General features: G+C 32.0%; 1 protein-coding gene across 11 annotated transcripts in view; it reads left to right on the top strand.

The window, feature by feature from the left end:
- Nucleotides 1-26,755, top strand: part of LOC145243643 (phosphatidylinositol 3,4,5-trisphosphate 5-phosphatase 2A-like) — a 399,304-nt gene extending 372,549 nt beyond the window's left edge. For all 11 annotated transcript variants that reach the window (XM_080106681.1, XM_080106678.1, XM_080106675.1 and 8 more), the window contains one exon: nucleotides 26,231-26,755. In XM_080106681.1, the coding sequence (XP_079962807.1) occupies nucleotides 26,231-26,461 (231 nt within the window). In that variant the 3' untranslated portion in view covers nucleotides 26,462-26,755. The remainder of the gene's footprint in view (nucleotides 1-26,230) is intronic.
- The last annotated feature ends 1,114 nt before the right edge of the window (nucleotides 26,756-27,869 follow it).

Raw genomic sequence — 27,869 nt, 5'->3', positions numbered from 1 at the left:
CAGATTCGAAACGTTGAATCATTATTCTTAGGTGAAAAACTGCTCCTATCTAACAAAACTTATGTTTAAAAATATAATGGTATATATATATATATATACATATATTTTGTTCACTTGCAGCAGATGAGTAAAATCAGTAAAAATTGTGGAAAGTGCATGGGAGTTAACAGAAGTCGATCTCTTGAACAGCTTTCTGTTGATCCCAATTCGATCCAGTTTATATAACGCTTTTGGACATCCGCACATTGTCAACTATGATGGCCTATTCCACAATTTTGTCTAAGTATTCAAAATAACTACTCACTCTATAGAACATGGCTTTATTTAGTGAACAGATGTATTTTATTCAGTAAGTCTGCAGGTTTTCTTAAAGGTGCCTCTATATCAGTTATGTTATTCTTCCAGACAGCCGGGGTGTCAGTGTGTTAATCAACTGGATGATATTCTTTGAATGTCTGGTCAATGATATATTTGACTGAAAGAAATAAAAGCGATCTAATTAACAAACACTTACCTGGCCTGAAGAGTATACAACATAATCACGTTGACACACTGGTTCTCATTAGAGCTCTGATGTTAAGTAACGTTGAGCCTGGCCAGTACCAAACCGGTGACTATGTGGAATACCAGGTGCTGTATGTAAGAGGATGTTTATAATTCTGCATCTCACCTGGCTTGTAGATGTTTTAATCCTTTCTTGCCGTTGGGCAAACCAGCTTCACTTTAAACAAACTCCTAATGTGTGTCATCCGTCATTTCATAGGATGATCAGATGGTTTCATCATTCTGATGGATGAGCATGTTGTTCGTTGGCTAGGTTTTGACTTTAGTAGTTCAGTGACAGATATTCAACAATTGTTACATACTCTCACACCACCAAAACAGATTAAAATCGAATCAGATCTATTTGAATATTTATGCACTAATAGTTTAGGGAAAAGGTATTAACCTACAATTTCCCCAACCCCCTCTGTTATGGGTAAAGATCGACGACGTGCAGAGAACTTTTTTCAGGGAAGGTTCCCAAGTGAAAAAGATGGCGTCTTAGTGAGGCACAGGTCTGTAATATATTCCTCTGAAAAGGGCACTTTTAAAACAGGAGTAAAAGCAGCAAATCTATTATAGTACTGTTATATATTTACTGGAGGTATCTCAAACGTGTACATGAACATAAAACAGGAGACAATAAGTATTTTAGGTTTGTTTTACTATACACATAGATTCGAAAAAAGTGATCAAAAAACAAATATATAACAAATAAATTTCATCAAAGGCAAGATAAGTTACTCTTCTACCTATCATACAGTGTTTATCGATATATTTGACAAAGACAAATGGCGGCGAGCTCTTATTTGAACACTGTAAGTTTGGGAAAATGAGTTCAAACAAAAAAATTATACAAAATACTGTTAGAAACTAACTCAATATATGTTATCATGACATAGGCGGACATATATTTGGTGGTTTTCTAACAGTATTTTGTATAATTTTTTTGTTTGAACTCATTTTCCCAAACTTACTGTGTTCAACAGCGCGCATGCCACCATTTATCTTTTTCAAATACATCGATAAACACTGTATATTTTTCGAACCGATTACACGTTTTAAAGTGAGTAAAATCACTATAAACTTTTCCAGATAGGTAGAAGAGTAACTTATCTTGTCTTTGATAACATTTATTTGTTATATATTCGTTTTTTTTTTGTTTTTTTTTACTACTTTTTCGAATCTATGTGTGTAATAATACAAACCTCTAAAAACATCCAGTTAGGTAGAAAAGTAACTTATCTTGCGTTTGATTACATTTATTTGTTATATATTTGTTTTTTGACAACTTTTTCGAATCTATGTGTACGGTAATACAAACCTAAAATTTAATTTAACTTAGAAATAATATTTAAAATACATGTGCGTACACTGCACAAGCACCCTTATTATTATCATAATAATAATAGCAATAATAAAAAAAACGGTGTAGATGACATCGACTGGCGCCACACCAACTAGTTTTGAAGGGTCAGGGAGGATGGAAAGACCGAAGTGGGAGAGTACTAACCAAATCTCCACTGGAAGTGTGCAGTTCAAATCTGGTATCTTGAGGAGGCATTTTGTCACCCAAACCCCAGGAAACACCAATGGTCGATGCCAACGAGAAATCGGTGACAACAGCTGTTGCGATAACATGCAATCATCTGCACAAGTGGTCAAGAGGTGGAGAACACTGGAAATCTGGGGAGACTTGTTGTCACTTGGTCTCCAAGGAATACCACAGGTTACTGCCACAAACCCAGTATTTCTTTTTAAGAATATGTAATTAGCTAATGAGTTGTTTCTGGCTATCATCAGGGGAAACGCAAATGATTTGAAGCCTCAATCTAGGCGGACCTCCCATGATATGTTTTATTGTTAAAATCCTTCCATATCACATGATTAAAATAAACCAGTTTAATAAACTATCCTCATATAAGGAAGTGGGTGAACTTTCACTTAAACATGTTGAATAACAGATAAAACACCTGGTTGGAAGAAATAAAATCCAACTGATTGACACAGACACCCACCTGGCCTGAATAATAAACATTCAGTAATTGATACAGAAACACTGCAAATGTCACCTGCAGGACAATAGATGGATATACACCCCTTGCTAAAAAAAAACAATAAAATTGATTGAAGCCACATCTCATAGGTGAAATGGTTATATTGAGTTCATTGTTGAAATCCTAGAATGAGCGTTGTAGTCGTGGATGCATGGGTGTTCAAAAATGTTATATGAACTAGCTATAAATTTAAATTGGAAGATAGGCAGCTAGTTGTCGAATTCGAGGGATGAGTCCCATGCACTTATCTCTTTGACTTTGTTCATTCGTTATATTTTTTACACTTGTTTTTCGTTATTCTTTTAAATACATGCTTATTAATGCTATGTAATAAGTAACCATACTGGAGCTTACATAAACTAAATTGCAATGATGTTTTAACCATACTGAAGAAGGCTGTTGAATTGATCGGCTGAAACGGTATCTGCAGTACAAATGTTTAGTGACTCAGATTGGTAGGCAGAATTGCCGTGAATTATGTTTTTGTTTGTTTGTTTTTTTCTGTTTTCTTTTTTAGTTTGTTTTCAGATCAAGTCAATTATTGCCATGTCTAAATAAATAAATAAATTAATAAATAAGAATAAATACAAACTAAATAAATTAATAAACAAATAATAACAAAGAAATAATAAAAATGAATAACGAATAAATAAACGAAAATAAATAAAAGATAACAAATAAATAACAAACGAATAAACAAATAAATGAATAACAATAAATAACAAATGAATTAAGAAATAGATGATAATAAAATGAATGCAGGAAACAAATAAAAATATATAACAAATAAATAAAAATATATAACGAATAAATAAAAATGAACAAAAAATGAATAAACAATTAATAACAAATAAATAATAAAAAATGAAGAACGACTACATAAGTAAAAATACATAAAAACAAATAAAAAAAAATAACAAGTAAATGAATAAAATAGATAAATTAAATAAATACAAATAAATTAAAAAATAGATAATAATAAATCTTCTATAATATAAAGCTGTGTGTGTGTGTGGTCACGAATAGGCTCCTATATGATTGACTATTTTCAAAAAACTGATTACATATAATGATAGAAGATGTATCGAGACACAGGAATGGGTATGTTTGATCTGGCAGAACGGTGGTTCATTAAAATTGTGGGGGTTGCGTTCGCACCTGGTCCACAAAGTATGGAAATAAAAAATTTAAAAAAACGTTTACAAGTGTTTTTGATATAGATGTACATAATAATACTTTGATAAGTATGTTTTAACTTAAATAGGGATGGTATAATAAAATTGTGGGGTCTGCGTTCGCGTTCTCTATAGAATGGAAACGGGCACAAACTTTAATAAAGACTTTTCATATCTATCTGCGTAAGTATACTTTGATAATTATGTTTCAGTTTGAAGAAATATGGTAAAATAAAATTATGAGGTGTTTGTTCACGCCTGACCTCCATAGAATGGAAATATGTCACAAAGTTTAACAAGGTTTTTTAATATAGATCTACAGAATATTGTGATAAGTGTTTCAGTGTGAACAGGTATGGTATAATAAATTATGGGGTTTATCTATTTTATTTTTACTTTCATCATATTTTGCTTTGGCTTTGATACCCCCAAATTCGAAGCTATCTCTTTACAACCCTCCCTTTTCATAACCTATCATACTTTCATAAATCAGAGTCAATTTTCTGTAGGCTGTTTTTGAACCCAGTCAATGACGGGTACTTTTGCTAGTATAAAATAAATTAAAATAAAACAAATAAAAATGAGATTAATAAATGAGTTAATTCAAAATGAAAAATAGTTATCTCCATAATAAATGACTATAAATGAACAAATTTAAATAAATTTAAAAATTAATAGATAAAAATAGATAAAATTAATAAGTAATAATAATTAAATAAAAGTAATGACCGAATAAAAAAATGAATTAATCTATATAAATAAAGCATCAAGTGTGTGTGTGTGTGTGTGTGTGTGTGTGTGTGTGTGTGTGTGTGTGTGTGTCTGTGTGTGTGTCTGTGACAATATTTAACTGATAAACTCTTAAACTACTGGGCACATAGCATTGAACTGAACAAGGAATAGTAATCATACACCAACAATAGTTCATAATGATTAAAATCTTTGTTTGAATGGAGGAATACCAGAATGTGGGAGTGCCCCAGGGGTCTATCCTTGGACCTCTACTGTTCCTGATATTCATAAATGACCTCCCCGACAAAATTGCCTCTGAGATGGGTATATATGCTGATGACACCACACTCTATAACAGGCACGACAGGAAAACAAATGAACACATATCTAAAGAAATGGCAGAAATACTAGAGGATGACCTTCAATCTGTAGTTTAATGGGGACAAAAATGGATGGTCACGTTCAATGCTGCCAAGACTAAACTAGTTTCCTTCAATAATTATGAGAAACCTTCTCTACCACCTATAGCAATGGCCAACGACTCTTTATCTGAGAGTATGTCTTTCAAGGTCCTTGGCCTAACGTTCACAGGAAACATGAGTTGGAACAATTACATCAAGGGCATTGCCAGGGCCGCTGCGAGGAAGGTGGGCTCTCTTTACCGTGCTAGAAAACTACTAACACCTGAAAGTATCCTGTACCTCTATAAGGCCACCATTCGCCCATGTATGGAGTATTGCTGTCATATTTGGGCTGGTGTATCGGCTACTAGTCTCTCGCTCCTTGACAAGGTTCAAAAGAGAGTCGCAAATCTGATAGGCCCTGAACTGGCATCTAAGCTTCAGCCTCTGTCCCATCGACGAAACGTTGCATCCCTCTGCCTGTTCTACAAGTATTTTAATGGTGAATGCTCTGACGAACTGCAATCACTTGTGCCCCCACAACGTGAACACCCTCAACAGACCCGACAGGCTGCAAAATCCCACTCCCACACTGTAGAGATCTCTAGATGTAAAAGATCTTTCTACTCCAGTAGTTTCTTCCCCAGAACAGCTTTGGAATTCCATTCCAGGTCCCTGTTTCCCCAACTGTACTGACGTGCAGAAGTTCAAGTGCAGCGTGAACAGACATCTTGCTGCCCAAATCCCTACATAATGCCCCAGTAGTTGTTGCCCCTGATAGTAGCCCCCTACACCAAAGTGGCAATGTGCCTTGTTTGGGGTGAAAATGTAATAAAAAAAAAAAAAAAAGAAGTCGGCAAGTTGAATTGCAAAACGTTTATTTCAACTTGCTGACATATTGGTATTAGTTTTACTCATTGCGAATTAAATCATAAATAGAAGTCGTTTAATTTTAAAATTTTTCTTATCTGTAGAGTTAGCTCAAAATGGTAGGGAGCATGGCTGGAGCTCTAAATGGAGGAACGTGACTGGAGCGCTAAATGTTTTGGTTTGGATTCTAGTTGGGTTTTTTTTTACTAAAAAAAAAATATATATATATATACTCGTAGCCAAATTGAATGTTGAGATGCTCATGGGACGAAACTACATGAAAATTTGCAGGCCTTTTAAAGATTATACTAATATTCTATGGTTAAAATTTTATGACAATTGTAAAAAAAAAAAGAACCTATATTTTCAAACCAATAAAATATGCCCAAATTTGTCTACATGTGCATATATAGTGTCCTGGCAGGCAGCTTCAGTTTTGCTGCTTCGGTTGTCTCCCCTACGGCCTTGCCAGGCCATTAATATATATAATATTCAATAGAGAATTGGCTCTGTAATTATAAATACAAAATCTGCATGAACTAAAATATTTTTTTTTTTTTAACATGAGAGTCACTATTTACCAAAGCCCGAAGGCCACTCAAGGATAGGGGTTAATGAGTGTATGGCAGTCACTGAGACAACGGCGTGTTAATAGTTATTGGTGGAAATGATGTAGAAATAGATTATTTAGGAGTGTGTCTCAACAAGAACTTGTTTACATTGGAGTTGAAGATAACCATATTGTAGTCAGCTGGAAAGTAGGCTAGCAGAACAGTTCCACAGGTACGCAGTACTAGAAAAGATTTGTTCATGGAATTTGCATTTATATTTAGGCACAGATAGAGAGTGGTGGAAACTGTTGATGGTTGTTAAGATGGTGGCTAGACAAGTATTTTTTGTGAAAATTTGGCAAGGGGGGCAGGGACCATAAATTGAAGCTCAGACGAGTACTTGCTAGGAAAATAGCAATAGATCAGAGACAGGCTGCCAGCGTCTCTTCTGTTAAGCATATTTTATGATGCAGCAAGACTGGGTGCCCCAGTAAAATCATATATTAGAATGGGACACTTGTGAGAGGGCGTAAAAATATCCGTCGATATAGGCGACCATATTCGAATAAAGGACTCACTTTTCTATAAGAGTAAATACATCACAAGCTTTACATTAGTTCCTCACAAATTATTTAGAGATAATCAAAAAGAAAACTGAATTATCGCACTTTGTGTGATATATGTAGGAATTTATATATATATATATATATATATATATATATATATATATATATATATGATGATGATTGCAACGTCTTGTCAGACGAGTGCCACTCCCTCAGACATTTAAAATCCATGAGCCCAAATGTCTGAGGGAGTATCTATACAAATATGATGTTACAGAGTCTTAACTTTGTACGACAGCTAAGTCTCTCTCTCGGTTCAAAATGTTGAGATCCAGCAACAAGCAAGAGCAAGATAGCCAGCAACAAATTAAACTGCAGACCAGCTTAATGCGGGTACTGGTATTCCGCTTTATGGTTTTTTAAATCAGAGATTTGTTTCTCCTAGAAAGGTTGCCTTCACCATGGCTTACGGGAGCCCTCTCTACCCCAATACACACACACACAAATATACACGGTGCTAGTAGGGCGAATGAACTATATATATATATATATATATATATATATATATATATATATATATATATATATGTATATATATATATATATATATAGACAAATATTCGCTATTCATCATAGCTAATTATTAAGGCTCAGCTATAAACTTCATGCCAGTTGCCTGGTGAGGAGCCTTTGTTTTTTTTTTTCAATAAACCAATCATTCCGAAACATAAGCTTGTTCAGTGTAGTGACTATGTAATATTTGTCTATATAAATAAAAATATTATATTTTGCTCTTTTTATTGAGCACTTTTAATAACTTCGTTTTAATTTATGGGTTTTATCTCTTGAATACCTTTAATTGGGAGTACCGTTTTTATCTGCTTAGTTACATATGTTTCCGTTATCAGAATTGAATTAACGATCTGATAACTTTATCAGATCTTACAGATTTAAGTAATCTGTAAGGTTGATGAAATTATCAGATCGGTAATTCGATTCTGATAATGGAAACATATGTAACTAAGCAGATAAAAATGGTAATTATATATATATATATATATATATATATATATATGCTCTACAATAGTATTGAGCACTTTTTCAGGTTTTTACTACTTACCATTTAATTACTATATATATATATATATATATATATATATATATATATATATATATATATATATATACGTTTTATTTTTTATTACCGTATCTTTCTGTTAGGTTACATTATTGTTTCAGCTACTCGGCCGTTTTTTTTTTTGGCCGTCTGTAGCTTCCTCAGACTTTTACAGAAACGGTTTCTGTAAAAGTCTGAGGAAGCTACAGACGGCCCCAAAAAAATGGCCGAGTAGCTGAAACAATAATGTAACCTAACAGAAAGATATGGTAATAAATAATAAAAAATAAAAAATAAAACGCATATTTGCTCTACAACAGTATTGAGCACTTTCTTCAGTTTTTATTAATTACCATTTCTAATATATATATATATATATATATATATATATATTCCAGGTTAAAGGTATTCAGGAGATATATATCTCATTCAGGAGATATATATATTCCAGGTTAAAAGTATTCAGGAGATAAAACTCATAAATTAAAACAAGTTTATTAAGAGTGCTCAATAAAAAAGAGCAAAATATATTTTTATTTATATAGACAAATATTACATAGTCGCTATACTGAACATGCTAAGGTTTCGGACAATTGGTTTGCAAGAAACCAAAAGTCACTTGTCAGGCGATGTAATAAAGTACCCCTCCCACTTAAATTTAGGATTTTAATATTTTATTTTTTATAAATAAAAGATATATTTCACTTCTTCTATTTGAGAACCAGATGCCTTCGATGGCAAGTAAACTTTATTATGTCGCCTGACGAGTGACTTTTGGTTTCTTGCAAACCAATTGTCCGAAACATTAGCATGTTTAGTATAGCGACTATGTAATATTTGTCTATATAAATAAAAATATTATGTATACACTCACACACACATGAAGATCATTCCAATTCCATTCATTCTATTATTTTTTTTTTTAACTCAAATGTAAATATTTGCTTCTGACACATGTCCATGACAAGGGTTGCTTTCTTAGAGTCTCATGCTGTCAATATCTGTAACAGAAAGATTAAACTTTCAAATTATGAATGCATAAGTTCAGTCATCATAACAATGCAATTTGCAATCCCCTTTGATCCATTCAAGTGGAATAATAAATAAGAGGCAATTAATTTTAGAACACCCTTTGTATGTTACATCACATTCCAGCTGCCAAGTTTTTAATTATCTACATTTCAAATCCCTTGACGCATAAATGACCAACCAATATCAATCCAGGATCTTTTGTTCATACTGCTATTCAGAAATCCAAATTTTGCCTCCAGATCTCTTTGCCCGCCCCCTCTATCTCTCTTTTAAGAGAATAGCATAGCTATCTGACATTGCCCAGAGAAACTTCTCTCTCTTTCCTCCTTTTTGCTCTTCTTGTTCTTCTTTTCCCAGTCCATTCCTCTCTCTGGACATGCACACATGCACACAACTCATGTGGGTGTAATGGAAATAATTTTTTTTTTTTTTAATCAGAGTTGCTTCCCTTTATTTACTGTCTGGAAAACAGACTATATGATTACATGAAAAGATGTATTTACATTTAAATGGCATGAATGGTCATTTGAATATGAAGAAAATATTATCCGCTATGTCCCACGGAAGATAATTCTGCCTAGCTTGTTACCTGCAACTTAGACAAAAAGAAAGAAACGTCGATGTGGAAAAGAAAAGGAAAAGTTGAAAGAAAAGATTTTTATCAAGTAGAAAGTTGAGATAAGGAAAGTCTTTAATCAGTCGGCTGCCAAGAGTTGTCTATCTGGCTTACAAGTAAGGTTATTGTATGTTAACATTAGTGCTGGGAGAGAGGGAAAAAGAAAGAAAGAAAAAAGAGAGCAGGAGGATTCACTTAATGAAAGCAGTTCACAGATTTTATTAATCCTTTACAGAAAGAGTATGATTTCCCTTTTTAGCCTGAATCTTTTAGAAACGATAGTCTTCATCTCTTCATTTTAAACGATCTATTAGATCTGTTAGCTTCATTAGTTATAATTATCCCTTGGGTATATTTTCATAAGCGTGATCACTAAATGAATAATCCTTTGATGATTTTCCTTGAAAAAGAAAGGCGGTATAAAGTTCACATTTCTGAGTAAATATCCAATACTGTGGTTTTCAGGTAACTAGAAACCATCCGTGAGATATCCCGAGTTTCCTTTTTATCCTGAGATATTTAATTTCTATGGATGCATCGCATATTTCAACTGTTTTCAAGTCCAGTTAAGACTAAAAAGCTGGTTCTCTCAAATTTCCTTCATCTCAAATTTGCCCGAGACACATTCCAAAAATCAGTTAACTTGACTTAAAAATCCCTTTATCTTCTGTAGGAATCAGCAATTCTTTCTTTTCAACTATTTTACAGTCAAGTCGGGACTGAGAAACTGTTCGCAAACCAATAGGTCTCTTTTTTTGATTAAACATGTCGGTTGACCATGATACATTTAACCCTTTCTTCTCGACGTTTGATCCGCAACTTACTTCCTCCACAGCATGAGAACAACAACCGATTTTTTTTAACTCAAAAAATGCTCCTCATAGCAGACTTGGTATGCAAAGAGAGGCCCGCCCAATCAACAGACAGAACAGGATCACGTGACATAGAGGAGGAGGAGGAGGAACAAAACAGAGAGGGGAAACAAAGAAGAAAGGAAAGAAAGGGACAAAATAAACTAGTGGAAATAAATTTTCCACAAATAATTATTTTTCTTTAAAATTTTAGATATTATGCATTTAAGGTTATGCTGACTTAAAAGAAAACAAGGAAGCAAGATCCATAAAGTTTAAGTAGTGTACTACTAGATGACCTGTGATCCTTTGGAGTAGTATTTTTTATATCCACCCCCCTCTCTCTCTCTCTCTCTCTCTCTCTCTGTGATACCATAAAAGATCTCTTCCCTTTTCTCTCCTTTTTAATGGATTTTTTGTGATGTCATGAAGAATCTCTTTTCTTTTTCTTGTTTAATGACTGACGTTGTTTTTTTTTTTTTTTTTTTTTTTTTTGGCCTCATAGAAAATCTTGGTGCTTCTCCAGATTAACCCCAATATCTACAAAAGAAAAAAACTCAAAAACTTTATGTACTTACCTATTAGGTTAAAAAATTAACTCGCACCAAAATTTTGCAAATTCATCCGGTATCTCTGTTTCCAAAAGTAAAATCAATCTTTCACGAAAAACACCCGTCTAGCTGAATCCACTGTGAAAAATTTCCCCCACTCTTTATCTGTGCCTAAATCAAAACGTGGATTCCATGAACAAAGCTTCTTTCTTAGAACTGCACGCCTGTCGAACTCTGTTCCGTCTGCCTGCTTCCCACCTAACTACAACCTGGATGTGTTCAAGTCCAACGTTAACAAATTCCTAATGAACCGCCCCCTTAAGTAAACACTTCATCAAATCTCCACACTAACGTACTGTACTTACAATAACCCTTATCCCTGAGTGGCTTCTGGGCCTTGATAAGTGGTGACCACCATGTAAAAAAAAAAAAAAAATCATCTGCGTGCAAATTTAAAAAGCCATTCTTAACGTGAGGAGAGCGGGGGGGGGCTTTGTCTTGCTTTAAATAAAGTTTTAGTTATTACGTTGTCTATTGATATTAATTAGGCCGAAAATGGCTTCCAATAATAAAATTGAATTTTTTTAAAAACAAAGATGCTGGATGAACTTGCATAATTTCTGGTGTATTGTTTTTTTTTCTTTTAAACTAACAAGTACATAATTAAGTTTTTGTGCTATTTTATTTTCTTTTTTTACGAGTGATTACTACAATATTCTCCCATCAACTACTGTGCACTCAACCTTTATCCTCGAGTGGCCTCCGGGCCTTGATAAGTAGTGACTTCTATGTAAAAAAAAAAAAAAAAAAAAATTATTACATATAGGGATTAATCTGGAGAATTGTTGAAATCTTTTTCGCCTCTTTTTTTAATGGATGATTTCATAAAGAATTTCTTTCCTCTTTCTTTCGTTTAATTGATGGCGTCATCGTTTTTCTTTTTTTTACCTCATAAAAATACTTTTCCTTCTCCTGATTAATATATGACGTAATCGTTTAGCGGTCTCATAAAGATTATCTTCCCTTCCTGTCTTTTGAAATGGATGACGTTATCCCATTTTTGTGTTAATATAGAGAGTATCTTCCCTTCTCCCTCATCTGTAATGGATGACGTCATCATCTTGGTGCGTCATACAGATCTTTTTCCTCATTGTTGTTTTGATGTCATCTTTTTGACATCAAAGAATCTATATTCTTTATCTCTCAATAGATGACGTCATTTCTTTTTTTCAGAAAGAATTTCTTCTCACCTGTTTTAATGGATGACGTCGTCCTTTGTGATGTCACAGGCATCTCATTTCATTGTTATTTTAATAGATGACGTCATTTTTTGTGTTTTTGTCAGAAAATAACTTCTTACCTGTTTTACTGGTTGACGTCATACTTTTACGACATTATCCATTGTGCACAGATAAGATTCAGAAAGTTTCAGTTGTATAAGATATAGACATAAAATCTATATACATCTATAAATTTTTTTTGTTTTCTTGCTCTGGTATTGATATTAAAAGCCTACCATTTTTCTTGGTATTTATTTGCTTCCCCATGAAAGCAAAATGTGACACAAGGTCGTTATTAATGTGGGGGAAAACCAGCTCCCAAAAAAAAGGGCACTCTGGAAGTAGGCAAAAATAAAAATTGCCTTAGTATAGAAGGGTTTCACCTCCATTGACTGAAGACAAATTAACTTAAGTGTAGCATCAGAACAGATACTACACTTGGATCTTATTTGTCTAGTTTATTTGTCTGAAAAGTTACAAATTTATGTGGTACAAAAACATGCAAAATCACAAAACAAAAAAACTTAGGTATGAAGCCCTATAACTATAAATTGGGGGAGAGAAGGGTACAGGGTCTTTTTAGATGATCTACAAAACTTTGGAGATTACTCTGGACTGGCAACATTTACCATAATACTGCACTCACACCATGGACTTAAACCTACTTAAGAAATTTCACCAGCGTTTTTATAAAAAAAAAAAAAAGTATGTATGTGTTAAATAACAGAATTTTTTTTTTTTTTTTTTTTTTTTTTTTTTTACTTGGATCTTAACCCGAAGGCCAGATCTTATTGCAAAATTATTAAAAAGAACTTAATATACGTACTCATGGATATGCAAGCGACAACATGAAGATTAACTAATTTTCATATTCCTTTAAAAAACAAGTGTTAATTAATTACTTATTCATTTCTACCTTCCGCTGTATTATTTTTATGGTTTATTATTAGATAATTGGTTTAATTTTTAATTTCATTATTACACTGAATCCTACTTATGCATAGTTTTAGCATTCTGCATAGTTGCGTAAACTTTAAGAGGAAAACGTTGTAGTTGCTTGTCTAGCCGGACTGATGAGCTGTGAAACAGCGAAGCAGTACGGTAATGTGGATGACTATATATATATATATATATATATATATATATAAATAAAGTGATCTTGTCAGTGTGCGTGTGTGTGTGCAAAATGTCTTTACCTAACTACTCTTTGAATATTTGGTTTACAGAGTTGAAATTTGATATATAGGATATTCAGACACTTTAGGTTTAGTTTTTAGCTGACAAAAATTGCTGTTAAGGGGTCAAAATTGAAAACAAAAGTTGACCTTGACGAGGTAAATCAAAAATAAAAACATTACTCTGGCTGTTACTTTTGCACATGCGCAAAATTAAACATTCATAGTTCAATGTCGCTTAATTTTTAACCTTTCACATCCATTTATTGGTGGCTTCGATGGTAGCACCGCTGGAGAAATAAATAATGACTAAAGCTGGAGTGTTTTGATTTCAATTTTAGCAGATGGTACCCAAGTCATTTTTTATTTTTTTCTGATTCCCAACCGACTACAAAATGGTCATCTTTAACTCTTATCCTCGAGTGGCCTCTGTAACTTGATAAATGGTGGCACATAAGTAAAAAAGAAAGCCTTCGCTTCCCTTTCCTTATTTCCTCACATTCTATGAGCGCATTTTCTGACAAAGGTGCAAGAATTGCTGTTTTCTGGGTCATTATCTATCACTTTAGCATTTGCTGTTCACTTGTTTTTGACCTTGAAGTAGTATTTTTTATTTTTTTTAGTTTTTTACATCAAGTGGCTTCATGCATTGTCGGGGTCGATTTTCATAAAATAAAAAATAGGTTCCCAAAGTTCAACGAGATGCATCTAAAAATGGTTAAAGGTTACATTTGTCGACACATTGTGAATATAATAACTCATATAAGAATAATTATTCAGATAATTGATCTTCATCGGTAACAATTAAATATGTTAAAACTCTTACGGGGGAAACGTGTATATATAGGAATCAGCCCAATATTTAAAAAGAAACAATACAATTGATATTTTGATACTACATTTCGCCTTTTCCGATTTCGATTAGTGGAGTAAACCTTCTAGATTGAGGCAATTTTTTATTTTTGTTCCTTTCCAGAGTGCCCCTTTTTTGAAAGCTGGATTTTGCCCACATTAAAAACTGATCTTGTGTCAAACTCTGTCCTCGTAGGGAGGCAAGTAAATAGGAACAATAGAGTATTGATTTTTATGGTAACCGTAATGGAGGTTTACAATGTGTGTATATATATATATATATATATATATATATATATATAGAGAGAGAGAGAGAGAGAGAGAGAGAGAGAGAGGTATGAGTGGTAAAAAAACACAATAAAAGTGCTCAATATGGTAGTAGAGCTGAATATGTTTTTTATTTTACAGCCTCAAAATATTAATTTAGTCCATAACAATTGTTTTCACGGACAGAGCAATTGCTGTCTGTTTCTTCAGATGGTAAAAGCTAAAATTACATATTTTAACTTTTACCTTCTGAAGAAACAGGCAGGGAATTCCTGTCTGTGGAAACAATTGTAATTGACTAAATTAATATTTTGTGGTTGTGAAATAATATATACATATACACACATATATATGTGTGTGTATATATGTATATGTGTGCGTATATATATGTGTGTGTATATACACATATATATATACATATATATATATACACACACACACATATATATATATATACACACACACACATATACACACATATATATATATATACAGATATATATACACATATGTATATATACACACACACACACATATATATACACATACACACACACACACACACACACACACACACACACACACACACACACACACACATATATATATATACTAGCAGGGGTGCCCGGCGTTGCTCGGGTGTTTGGAGGTGTATGCTGTGCAAAAAAAGCAAAAAAAACAAAAAAAACGGTTAATTTTTTAAAACTTTGACCCCTATTATGACCCCTTAAAATTTATAGTTTTGGGCTCAAATCACTTTATTAAGTCAGATCCAGGTTCAAGGAACCTATATCTAAAATTTCAAGTGTCTAGACCCAAAATTGTCGGAGGAGTTTGGTAGAGTTCTTAAAGGTCAAATCGTTGAAATTTGACCCCTTAACAGCCAAATTTCTCGCTGACACCCGTCACATCGATTTTCCCAAATCTCAGTACCTGGTATTTCAAATTTCGAGTCTATAGACTAAAAATTGACAGAGTTATTGCGTAGGGAAATGTACACAGACAGACAGACACACAGACACACACAGACAGACAGACACGTTCACTTTTATAGATATATAGATATAGAGTATATTTAGGCAGCGTTTTTTCATTTAAACAAACATTAAAGACAACAGAACTTTTATTTAGTTATATCCTTTTTTTGTTTTTTCAATTTTTTGGATGATGTTTTTTTGTGTATATAAGAACTGAAAAACCTGTCCTAAATATGGTCGCATATCAATCTAGCCAAAACATTTTAAAATGTCTATCATAACCCCCTCTGCCTTTCTGATCCTGCCCTCACCTCAAAACCGGACACTCCCTACCTTTCCACTGAGTACAAATGGCATCGCATGCATTAACCATTCCTACTACTACTATCAACCATCCGCCCGTCAGCACAACCAAATCTTACACATTCTCCTGACGATGTCCTGGTGAAAGAAAACAAGCAAAAAAATTAATATTTCTCTATGCATTAGTCATCCATCCAAACAAAGATTTTATTTGTTATAATTTATCCTTGGTGTATGATTACTATTTCCTGTTAATTTCAGTGTTATGTGACCAGTAGTTTAAGTGTTTATCGGTTAAATATTTACACACAACCACATACATACATGGTGATTGCAACGTCTTGTCAGACGAATGCTACTCCCTCAGACACTTAAAGCCTATAAACCCAAATGCCTGAGAGAGTATCTATACACAGATGATGTTACAAAGTCTTAGCTTGGTACGACAGCTGAGTCTCTCTCTCTCTCGGTTTAAAATGTTGAGATCCAGCAACAAGCAAGAGCAAGATAGCCAGCAACAAATTAAACTGCAGACCAGCTTAATGCGGATACTGGTCTCCCGCTTTATGGTTTTTTAAATCAGAGATTTGCTTCTCCTAGAAAGGTTTCCTTCACCACGGCTTACGGGAGCCCTCTCCACCCCCAACACATGTATACATACACACAAATATACACGGTGCTAGTTGGCCATTGACCCCGAAAAAGGGTTCATTTGCCCTTTGAAAGGTCTTGTTTTTTATCCTTCAGGGAGACTAGCCGCCCTCCTCACCAAACAAGACAGGTGGGGGAGCTAGTTTAGTTTACATACATACATCTATTGTTTTATTTATTCTAGAAAAATGTCAAACATTTGACAGTATTCATACTCGGTCTTAAAAAGAATTTGTAATAGTTACATAATAAGCAATTGAACACAAAACACGATGTACATCACTAAAAAGGCTCAGAATTTTCAGGAAAAAAAAAACCTTACATGAGCAATATTCTAAAATTGAATATTATATTGTACCTAATATATAGTACTGATTTCAAAAGATTGGAAAAGATAACTTGGGTGCTATCAGCTAGAATCAAAAGCAAAACATTTAGAGCTCCAGATGTGTTCCCTTCCATTTAAGCTGTCGACAGATAAGAAAGGTTTAAGATTAAACTACTTCAAGCTATGAATGAATTTGCGCATGCACAAAAGTAATTGAAATATGTTGAAATGAACATTTTGCATTTCAACTTGCTGATCTATTTCTGTATGCATTCAAACAAAGATTTTATTTGTTATGAATCATCATTCGTGTATGATTAGTTATGTAATTTCAGTGTTATGTGAGTAGTAGTTTAAGAGTTTATCAGTAAAATATTTTCACACACACACACACACATACCTATGCACATCTATTGTTTTATTTATTCTAGAAAAATGTCAAACATTTGACAGTATTCATACTCGGCCTTAAAAAGAATTCATAATAGTTAACCATTAACCATTCCTACTACTACTATCAACCATCCGCCCGTCAGCACAACCAAATCAAATAAGCAATTGAACACAAAACACGATAGCCATAATATACATCACTAAAAAGGCTCAGAATTTTCAGGAAAAAAAAACCTTACATGAGCAATATTCTAAAATATTGTTAGTGACAGAGAGGAGCCTAACAGGACAATATTTACTTTGATTATATTCATAGACAAAGAAACAGGCATAAATGATTATGCTGTTTCTGATTAAGATAAAAAATAGTTTCTGATGCAACAAAACCAAAGTCAGACCCAAATAGCAATACGTCTAACATATGAATTCGAACTAGCTCGTTTTTTCATTTCTACCTTCCACTGTATTATTTAAATGAAAATATATTATTTTGCATTAATTTCTTTCTAAAAATACTTATTCCGGGTAAGAAAAATATTTCAAATCAGTACTTTTTTTTCCTTCATTCATGAATAATATAAAGGGGCAGTTGTCTGTGTGTATGTTTGTATGTCTGACTAAAACTAAAAAAAAAATACAAAATTCCCCCCTCCACACACACACACAATTGGCACATTCTTAATCGGTATTGCCCCAACGATGAATAATAACTAAAATTTAGAAAAAATTATTCATTCTTTGACCTTAAACTGGTGTAGATTTTTGTCGGGGGGGGGGGGGGTGCAATTTAGTAGTTAAATAGTTATATCTAACTTTCAAATCTTATGTACAAACAAAAAAAAAAGCTGACATTGTTTAAAAAAAATGTAAAACAAAGATACGGTTACAAAAATTCGCACGAGATGTTTCTAATTAATGGCAGATGTTGTACTTAACTTATTTTTCGATTTTTATTTTAGTTTTAAAATGTTTGAACATTGTTTTATTTGCAAACATTTTTTTTTTCTCTTTTTAGGAAATTAAAAATTTTGCTCCGCTTGACTTGATTAATTTATTTTACAAAGTTTCTACAGCAGTCACATGACAAGATGAGTCGCAAATTAGCCGCACAACAGAAAGTAGTCTAAACTGTTTATATTACTTGTATTAATCAGACTGACAAATAACGAATTAAATTTGTTGAATAGACTGAAAGAGTTAATTAATAGTGAAAAGGGAAAAAAAATTTAAAATTGAAAGAGTGTTGATCAGAAAAAGTTAAGGAATGCGGCAAATAAACAGAGTAATAACTGAGAGTATCACAAATTTCAGAGTCATCTTGCAGGTTGGAGCTGTATTAGTTGGTGAGATGTTAGATGCTAAAGAGCCAAACATGAAGCAGGAAAAAGACATATTGGAAAAAGAGAATTGAGGGTGATCTTTAATTAGCCTATAGAGATTAAGTAATGATTTTGGTCAAATAAGGCCTAATTTGGAAAAGAAACAACACTCAAGATGCCTGAAGACGGCCAAAGGACAATCCAACTGAAACATTGCACAAATAACACTTAAGATGAGAACAATAGTCCAACCAATACAATAATATAAACTATCAGTCCTAATCTCACAAATTCAGAAATTTAATAGACTGGACTGTGTCTTCAGCCACAGATGTTTCACTCATCTTCAAGTTATGGTCTCCGCTCAGTCTGGAGTGACAATGGATACCCCTTGTAAGGGTGTGAGCATGTTTAATTGTAAAGTGATGGTGGTGTAATCCCCAACCACATCTTTCCTGGATTGGCACCGTTTGATTTTAGTGGAAAGGAGAAATATAAAACAACAACGCCGAGATAAGCAGAGAGCACATACAACACCTCATATTCCCAAATGGCTACCTATTTTAGTACTGATCAGGTTCAACGTTGTTTAACTTTGGTCATCTAACGCAAAACAACCGTATGTGTGTGTGTGTGTGTGTGTGTGTGTGTGTGTGTGTGTAATTGGATTATAGAATTGTGGTCATTTATGCATTGATGTTTTGAGACAAGCTGTAAAGCTGTAATTTCTCCCATTCATGCCAAAAACAGGCATGTCCACCGAGTTTCAGTCATTAATCTCCAACAGACTATGTTTAATCGCTGTTTAATGCTTGGATATAAAATAGAAAATAGCAAAACAAATGTCTTTATATGTGCGAAGGTATTTATACATGGATCTCTTTTCTTTTCACTTATTTTGTAGTGTCTTTTTATTTTTGCTAAAAGTAATAATATACAAAAAAATAATACAAGAAAACGTTCCTTAAATTTTTTATTTTGAAAGAAAATTGACTTGGGAGAAGAAGACTAACTTTCTTTTAGTTGATTATTTAGTTAACTTGCTAACTTAAATGAAATGGTGAGATGTGGACAGAGATATCGGGTAACATTTCACTCTTAGCGATTATCAAAGTTTTCTACATCACTGGCCAACTGCCTTACGCAACCCATGGCAGACTCACATTATTGGCGCTTTCTGTCATACGACTTCCACAGAAAGCTCATTTGAAAACCTTTATTTTCTCTAAGCTTGAAAAATATGACATCATCCGGCATCTCAACTCATACCTCTGATTTGTCTATGGCCTGCTTCCCTTTGCCTCAAATTTACAGCATGAACATATTTCATTCAACCATGGAAATTATTCTGTTTTGTAGATTTGTGTTATCATTATGCACTAAGTGTGAACCTTGTCAAAATCCACACTAGCTGGTTTAATCGTTATTGATGTAGGGTCCCTAATAAGTTTCAGCCATTAATGTTCAACAGATTTTGATAAGACTAAGGTCTGTAACAGCGAGCGGACACACGTATGGCAGCTGCATGCAAATGACTGAGCTGTGTGCAAGATGAGATGATGGCAAGGAAAATGATTATAAAAAGAAGAACGTGTGCACAGTCCGAAAATCACGTTCAAGAGGTGGAAATCTGTTGTTTAAACCTGAAACAATGAGTTGAATTTCTTTCCTATTTCTTGTCTTTGTCTTCTTTGCGATGGAGTCTACATCATTTTGGGTTCCTGCATTTTAACATGAATAAAACGTTACATAGTGAATGTAGAGTTAATTCAGGATCACACTTCCTACTGATGAGACGATCATCAATGTACCCTCCCCGATGTCATTGAATGACTGGAGGTTTATTTCTACCAAATATGGTTAGATTGTAGAAATGATTGTGAGTTTTATTAACAATTTGGTGAGTGGCATTTTTTTTCTTAGGGGTGAGGCTACTCCTTACTAAAAGCAGTAAACACTTAGTGCCTCCAAAATTAATGGTAAGTAATACATTAGATTTAGCATGGAGCACCCTTGACATATTGGAGGTGTCAGTTAGAAAGTTAAATAAAAAAAATCTGATTTTATAAAAATATGAAAAAGTATTAAATTTCACCCGATACTTAGTTTTCGTTGCAGAAAATATTATCATACAATAGTTAGCATCTGCCTACCTTAATTTTGCAATAGTCTATAATAAAATATATTTTGGTTTTTGTCCAGGAATCCTCTTATAGTAAAACAAAAACAAAAATAAAGAAAAATCAGCATGATGCATGTACCCACCACAAAACGAAAATATCATATTCCAAAAATTAGGTAAATTGATCAAGCAGTTTTATTTCTATAAAGAAAATTATTTGTTAGCGATTAATGAAAATTCATAGGCATTACAACATAAATCTCACAAGTTTGAATTATGTTGAGTTATCTCCCTTTGTATTTTTTTTTTTTTTTTTTCAAAATGGTGGACAAAACAGCTGGAATTTTGTTACTCATAAAATTTGATTTTCTTTATAAAAATATGACTACTTGACCAATTTATATGATTTTTGGAACATGAGATTTTCGTTTCATCATGGATATATATATATCAAAAGGACTTTTCGTTGTTTACGTTTTTCAATATAGGCGGAATTCTGGATAAAACCTATATTTTTTTTGAAGTCTCCAAAATTAATAAAGTATTCTATTTTAATCTTGTGATAATAAAAAAATTCATTTTCCATGTGTAAAAAAAAAAATATATAGCATTTTTTTTTTTTTTTTGTAATAAAAGATTGATGAATCAAAATTCTCTAACTCCAAATAGTGATTAGCACTGCGGATTTGTGGACCAGTGCTAGTTTTGACATCAGCTTTGACGGTGTGTAACCACATCTTCAGCTGGCATCCTGGACATCTTTGCCAACCTCAGAATGGTTCTGGAGCTATTGCTTCATGGAGGAACTCTCCTGGGTTGCAGCATGCAGCGTGACCAAATCAGCAAAGTTTCCTCTTAAAAAAATAAATAAATTTGATGAATCAAAAATCTCTAAATTTAAAATCTCTCATCATGTCGTCTCCGTCGTCTTTCAGGACGCTTCACCACCAAATCTACATGACATCTCCAGTTCTCTCAATCTCGCATGACAGTCTGCAGGTCCCAAACACTTTCCAATCCTGTGTCCTGTAACAGGTTATCAATGTGCAACCAAAACTAAATTTAAAAAAAAAAAGAAAAGAAAAAAAAGCAGTTTAACCAATTATCTTTAAAAGGTTATAGTGAATAGCAAGGTTAAGTTTGATTGCCAAGGGAGATAACCAGTTATGAAGATGCAATATTTGCATCTAATAAAAATAAACAATAAGTTTGAGGTTTTTATATTTTTTTTATGCATGAGTTTGTTTGAATTGCCTGACCTGATTTGCAACACGTTTGTTTTCTATTTGTAATTGCGTTTATTTTTCTGTTTCCTATGCATGTCACGTTTAAGCTTTCATTTATGTCCAATGTTCATCTTGTTTAATAGATAGCTTCATTTGCAGCCTTTCATTCCTCTGCCTTGTTTGTAACCTTGTATTTGAAAAAAATTTATATCTGACATGTGATAAATTAATATGAACTATTTTCTTTATAAGAGTGTGTGTGTGTGTGGGGGGGGGTATATATATATATCATTCTTCTGCCTTTTTTGCAATCTTGTATTTGAAAAAAGATTATATCTGACCTGTGATAAAATTAATATGAATTATTATTAATATGAATTATTTTTTATTTTATTTTTTTGTTATAATCAGCTAACGTACTTCCTAACTTCCAGCGTAGTTGCTACCACAAGTGGTGACAAGGCAAATCAGTTCCATCGCTTTTATTACTTTTCAATATTTCTATCATGAAGCGATTTATAATATAAGAAAAGGGCATTATTGAAAAATATACAATAAAAATTAAGAAAATTATAAAAAGATAAAATTAACACAATTAGTCTTTATTTGCACTTTTAATGACAAGATAAAAAGAATAAAAGTTTTTATTCCATTTGAAATTTTCTAAGAAATATATGTTTATGAAATTATAAAAAATGCGCTTCTTTTTGAATTTGAAAAATAAGTTTTTTATTTGAATTTAAAAATAAAATTATTGAAATCAAAATAACAAAATTCCAAACATCATAAAAAAAACATATCAAATACATAATATTTTTTAAATAGTTTTTAAAATTTTTTAAGTGTTTTCAATAATTCTTTAAAAAAAAAAAAAAAAAAAGAATTCTTAAGCAAAATCAAACTAATTTCAATAATTCTTAATTAAAATAAGACTGAAAAATCTTTTCAATGATTATTAAATAAAAAAATAAAGATGGAAAAAACATTTAAAAAAAAAAAAAAAAAGAGTACATGCACAGTAGAGATATAGGCGTGAGAGAGAAAAGCGAAGAAACCGATTTGCCTTATCACCACTTCCGGTAGCAGAGACACAAAAGTAAGGAAGTACGTTAGCTGACTATAACCTTTTTTTTTTTTCATAAGAGTGCATAAATATATACTACAAGGTAAAAGTTTTTGGAAACTGCATTTCTTAAAGATATTTTTGTTTTATTTTCCTTTGAGGTTTAAATAATATTTCAGATTATTTACTTTTCTTTATTTTTATTTGATAAAAACATAACCAATTTACAAAATTTACCAATTTTATGGTCAAAATTGTCTGCTCTTTTTAACTTCCGGTTTCTACTGTCCATTTGGCTGCACAATTAGATCAAGTAGACAATAAAGCCATTTAAACCTGGGAAAGATGATGGTAGACTTTTATGTTAGCTGAAAGGGTGATAAGCATGAATCGCAAGGGACCATATCTTGCTTGTCATCGTATTGTCTGTAGAGCAGACAATCTTGACTAAAAACTTAATTTACTATAAAAATATGGCATTTTGTTCACATTTTGTTTTCTCCAATAAAACAACCATTTTTACTGCTGTACAAATTTTTGGTAGTTTTTGTCAACAGCTTTTGAAACAAAAAAGTAGATGGCAAATTTCCTCTAAAATATTTGGAGTCTTATATTTCTCTTTAAATTTTTTTTCTAAAAGAAATATGTGTTGCCCAAACAGTTTGCTTGTAGTGTATATATATATATATATATATATATATATATATATATATATATATATATAAGATATTAGCAAATATATATATCTATATATATTTGCTAATATCTTTCTCTGATGAGAAGAACGCATTTCTTTGAAATTCTGCGAATGAGGGAAATTTTAATATTTTTTAATATTTCTTTGGAGTATCTTATCAAACAATAAATTCATGTATAATTTACAGTCTTAAATTGTGTTCTTCTATAATAAGCTCTATTTCCTATTTTGATTTTATTGAGCTTTTTTATTTAGTTTGGATTACTATATAAATGTTAATGTTTATATTCACTTTAGGTTTTTCAGAAACTTTTGGCTTGTAAACTGATTTTTACTACTTGATTTTATATATAATTTTGTGACAAGATAAATAGGTTTTCCATATGTATATGTGTCTGTGTATATGTATATGTCTGTGTGTGTGTGTGTGTATATATATATATATATATATATATATATATAATATTATGAATATTTTTATCTAATTCTTATATGTATATGCAATATTATAATAAACACCTTTATTTTATATATATATATTTATATATTAAAAATTAAAAATAAACTAAGATGAATGTACAAAATGTATAACGAATGTATAACTATTTTAACCGGATTATTAACCATGAAAGAACAGTCCATAAAAAGTTCAGTCATTTGAGGTCCTTAGCTCCGATCTGCAACTTTTAGTTTCGAAGGAGATAGTTTGAAAATATGGAGACTGACAGACAGACATATAGCTTTTTAGATTATATATATATATATATATATATATATATATATATATATATATATATATATTTCTGTAGAAATATATTTTCTTATTATATACCAATCCTTATATAAGAAGCTCAATGTAATTACAGAGCAATATAGAGAATAAATGACAAAAAGTTATATTCCAAAATTCATGATGTTGACCATCTTATAATTTATTCCTTTAATTCAGTTGACTTATACAATTCTTGACAGTATCTGTAGCGCAAAATCAATCACTTAATTATTATGCGCTATGAAACAGATACTGTCAAGAATTGTATAAGTCAACTGAATTAAAGGAATAAATTATAAGATGGTCAACATCGGTGGATACTAGAAAGCTGATTGGCTAACTAAAATCCTCAACATATATAAAAACGAGAAACAACCACAGAATTCGCGCATAAGCCTGACGAATCCTATAGTGGATGAAACGCAGAATATTCAGTGTAGCTTAATCGCCATATATATTTTATAAATTACTAACTAGCTCTACCTACGTATTGAGCACTTTCGAAGTAAATACTTAAAGTTTACGCATAAATCTATACTTTCGTATATTAATTTTATGTGAGTAAATGAAGTAGTTATATATATATATATATATATATATATATATATATATATATATATATATATATATAGAAAGAGAGAGGTGGTGCAAAGGTTGGTGCAAAAATAATGTTTATTGGTGTGAAGTGGAACATTCAAAAAAACTACATTATTTTTGCACCAACCTAATATATATTGAGTCATAAGTAAGAGGACAAGTAAAATATAATTCAAAATGCTTCCTTTAATGTGCATGAAACAAGTTCCCGGTTACTTCTGACTCACCCTGTATACAAAATAACAAACTTCAAGTATTTTATTTCAATTAACTTTCCACAGTTATATATATATATATATATATATATATATATATATAACATATATATACTTTTATATATTTTATATATTTTATATATATACTTTTATATATTGTATATATATATTTTTATATTTATAATCAAATTAAAAATCAGTTTCACAAGAAGGAACAACAACAAAATCAATTATCTTATTATTTTGTTGTTGTTCCTTCTTGTGAAACTGATTTTTAATTTGATTATAATTTGATTTTTAAATTTAAAATTATTAATCACATTACTTTTATATATATGTATATACTTTTATATTTATATATATATATACTTTTATATTTTATATATATATATATATACTTTTATATTTTATATATATATATATATATATACTTTTATATTTTATATATATATACTTTTATATTTTATATATATATACTTTTATATTTTTTATATATTTTATATATATATACTTTTATATTTTAAATGAACATTTAAAATTAAAATGTTTAAAATTCAATGCTGTATCACGCGGTTAATGGTAGCCGAATGGATACGGTCTCCGTTAATCGAGCCAGAGATGTCTCGTGTTGCGGGGTTCGAATCGTTCGGCTGGTGTTAATCGTGACACCCTGCACTGAAGAATCCCGAAAGGATGAAACACTAGTGTCTGTAGGTATTTAATTATTATAGTAAAAAAATAATTATATTATATATATACTTTCCAAAGTATATATATAAAATAACAAAATTCAAATACTTTATTTCAATTAACTTTCCAAATCGATTTAATTTTCGGATCTCTAATATTGTTCTAGTGCGCATGTTTCAGAAATGTCTTTATTATTTTATTTGGATAAATTTTGATAACTTCTTTTTTTTTCTCTTCACAGTCTGATGCTGGTTATGCCCATCTGAAGAAGCCCGACACAGTGCCCGAGTGGCTGAACTGCCTCGGTCTTTCCGAGTACACAAATACCTTCATCGTTAACGGTTGGGACTCGATCTCGTACCTTGGCTATCTGACCAACGATGATCTGGTTAATATGCAAATAAGGAATCCGAAGCACCGCGATCGTCTTCTGCGGAGCTTGCAAGATATGAACCTTAAATTTACCGGCTGATTTTTAAGGAAACGAAAGAACGAGAGAAGGAAAAACGAATGAGGTTTCATTCGAACGTTATACGGACAATTTTTACAAAATGAAAATTTTGATAAAAATTGGACAAAAATAATGCAAGAATGTTAACTTCTCGGGCTCCCCAAGGTAATCAAAGGAAAACATATGATATGCAAAGAAATGGTTTGAAAAGCTGAAAACTTGGAACGTATCTTAATGCGAAAACGGAAAACGAAAAGACGCAGGAGGAACAGACCTGAAAAGTCAAGAATGAAGGAAGAAAAGAAAGAAGAAAAATGGAAAGAAAGTTGGAAAAGAAAAAATATCAGTAACTCATAATAATTCACATCTACATATACATACAAACATACATACATATACATACAAACGTGCGTGAAACAAAAAAGATACAAATGAATATATTTGAAAGATATGGTTAAAAAAAAACAGAGTTGGAATGGAAAACTGAAGAACCAGACATGTTTCTTTTTCGGAACTTTATCAGAAAGCGAAAGGAGGAAATGTGATCATGCATAGGATTATTCTTACGTTTTTTTTTGTTTTTTTTTTACGTGAATTTTTGAGATGAGGATTGATTATTAGGATTATTCGGACTACTGTTCTTGTCTTGAGTGTTATTTGCACAACGTTTCAGTCAATATAACCTCCGATCTTCTTCAGGTGCATCTTGTTGAAATCTGAAGATGTTTCTGTTATACTCAGGAACCTGCACATAATTTTGAACAGAAATCCTTTATTTAATCCACAGGGATAACATGCGCTCATTCCGTAAGCTATGGTCGGGTAGAAATCCCAAGTAATTCTTAATTGTATTTTGAGTGTCACCCGGGACTGAGGATTCCCGCGTTCAACAGAAAGATTCCCCGAGTTCTACAAGATTCATCTGAACCAGGTCGCAGGTTACATCAACTGAAAACGTTGCGCGAATAGCACTCAAGATGAGAACCGTGGTCCGAATTGTTCCTATACACAAGGTAAGAACCTACATACTATAATTGTTCCTACACGCGAGGTAAGAATAGTTAGCAGCTGTGTCTGAAGTGGTCAGATCCTACGAAACTTTCCAGAATGCCAAAACCTTTTTAGGTGAAAGACAACCAATAGAAAGTGCAGATAGTCACCAGTTATCAAGAGGAAAAGTCAATTGAGGATAATTGTTGATGAGGTATATTTTCAGTTGGATGGTGATGAATATTATGAGAGGATTGAAAAAGATGAACAAACAAAATTGGATGACTTATGATGACTTGTCATAAATCATCCTCATAAATTATTTTTATTCATTGTTTTCAATCCTTTCATAATATTCTCCATCATTCAACTGACAATCTGCACATCTCAATAACACATCCATAGTGACTATATATATATATATATATATATATATATA

Source organism: Euprymna scolopes, chromosome 22 (assembly GCF_053919585.1).
Source record: "Euprymna scolopes isolate OS-2025 chromosome 22, ASM5391958v1, whole genome shotgun sequence".
NCBI lineage: Eukaryota > Metazoa > Mollusca > Cephalopoda > Sepiida > Sepiolidae > Euprymna > Euprymna scolopes.
The sequence above is the reverse complement of the archived record's forward strand: the minus strand, read 5'-3'. Positions and strand labels throughout refer to the sequence as shown.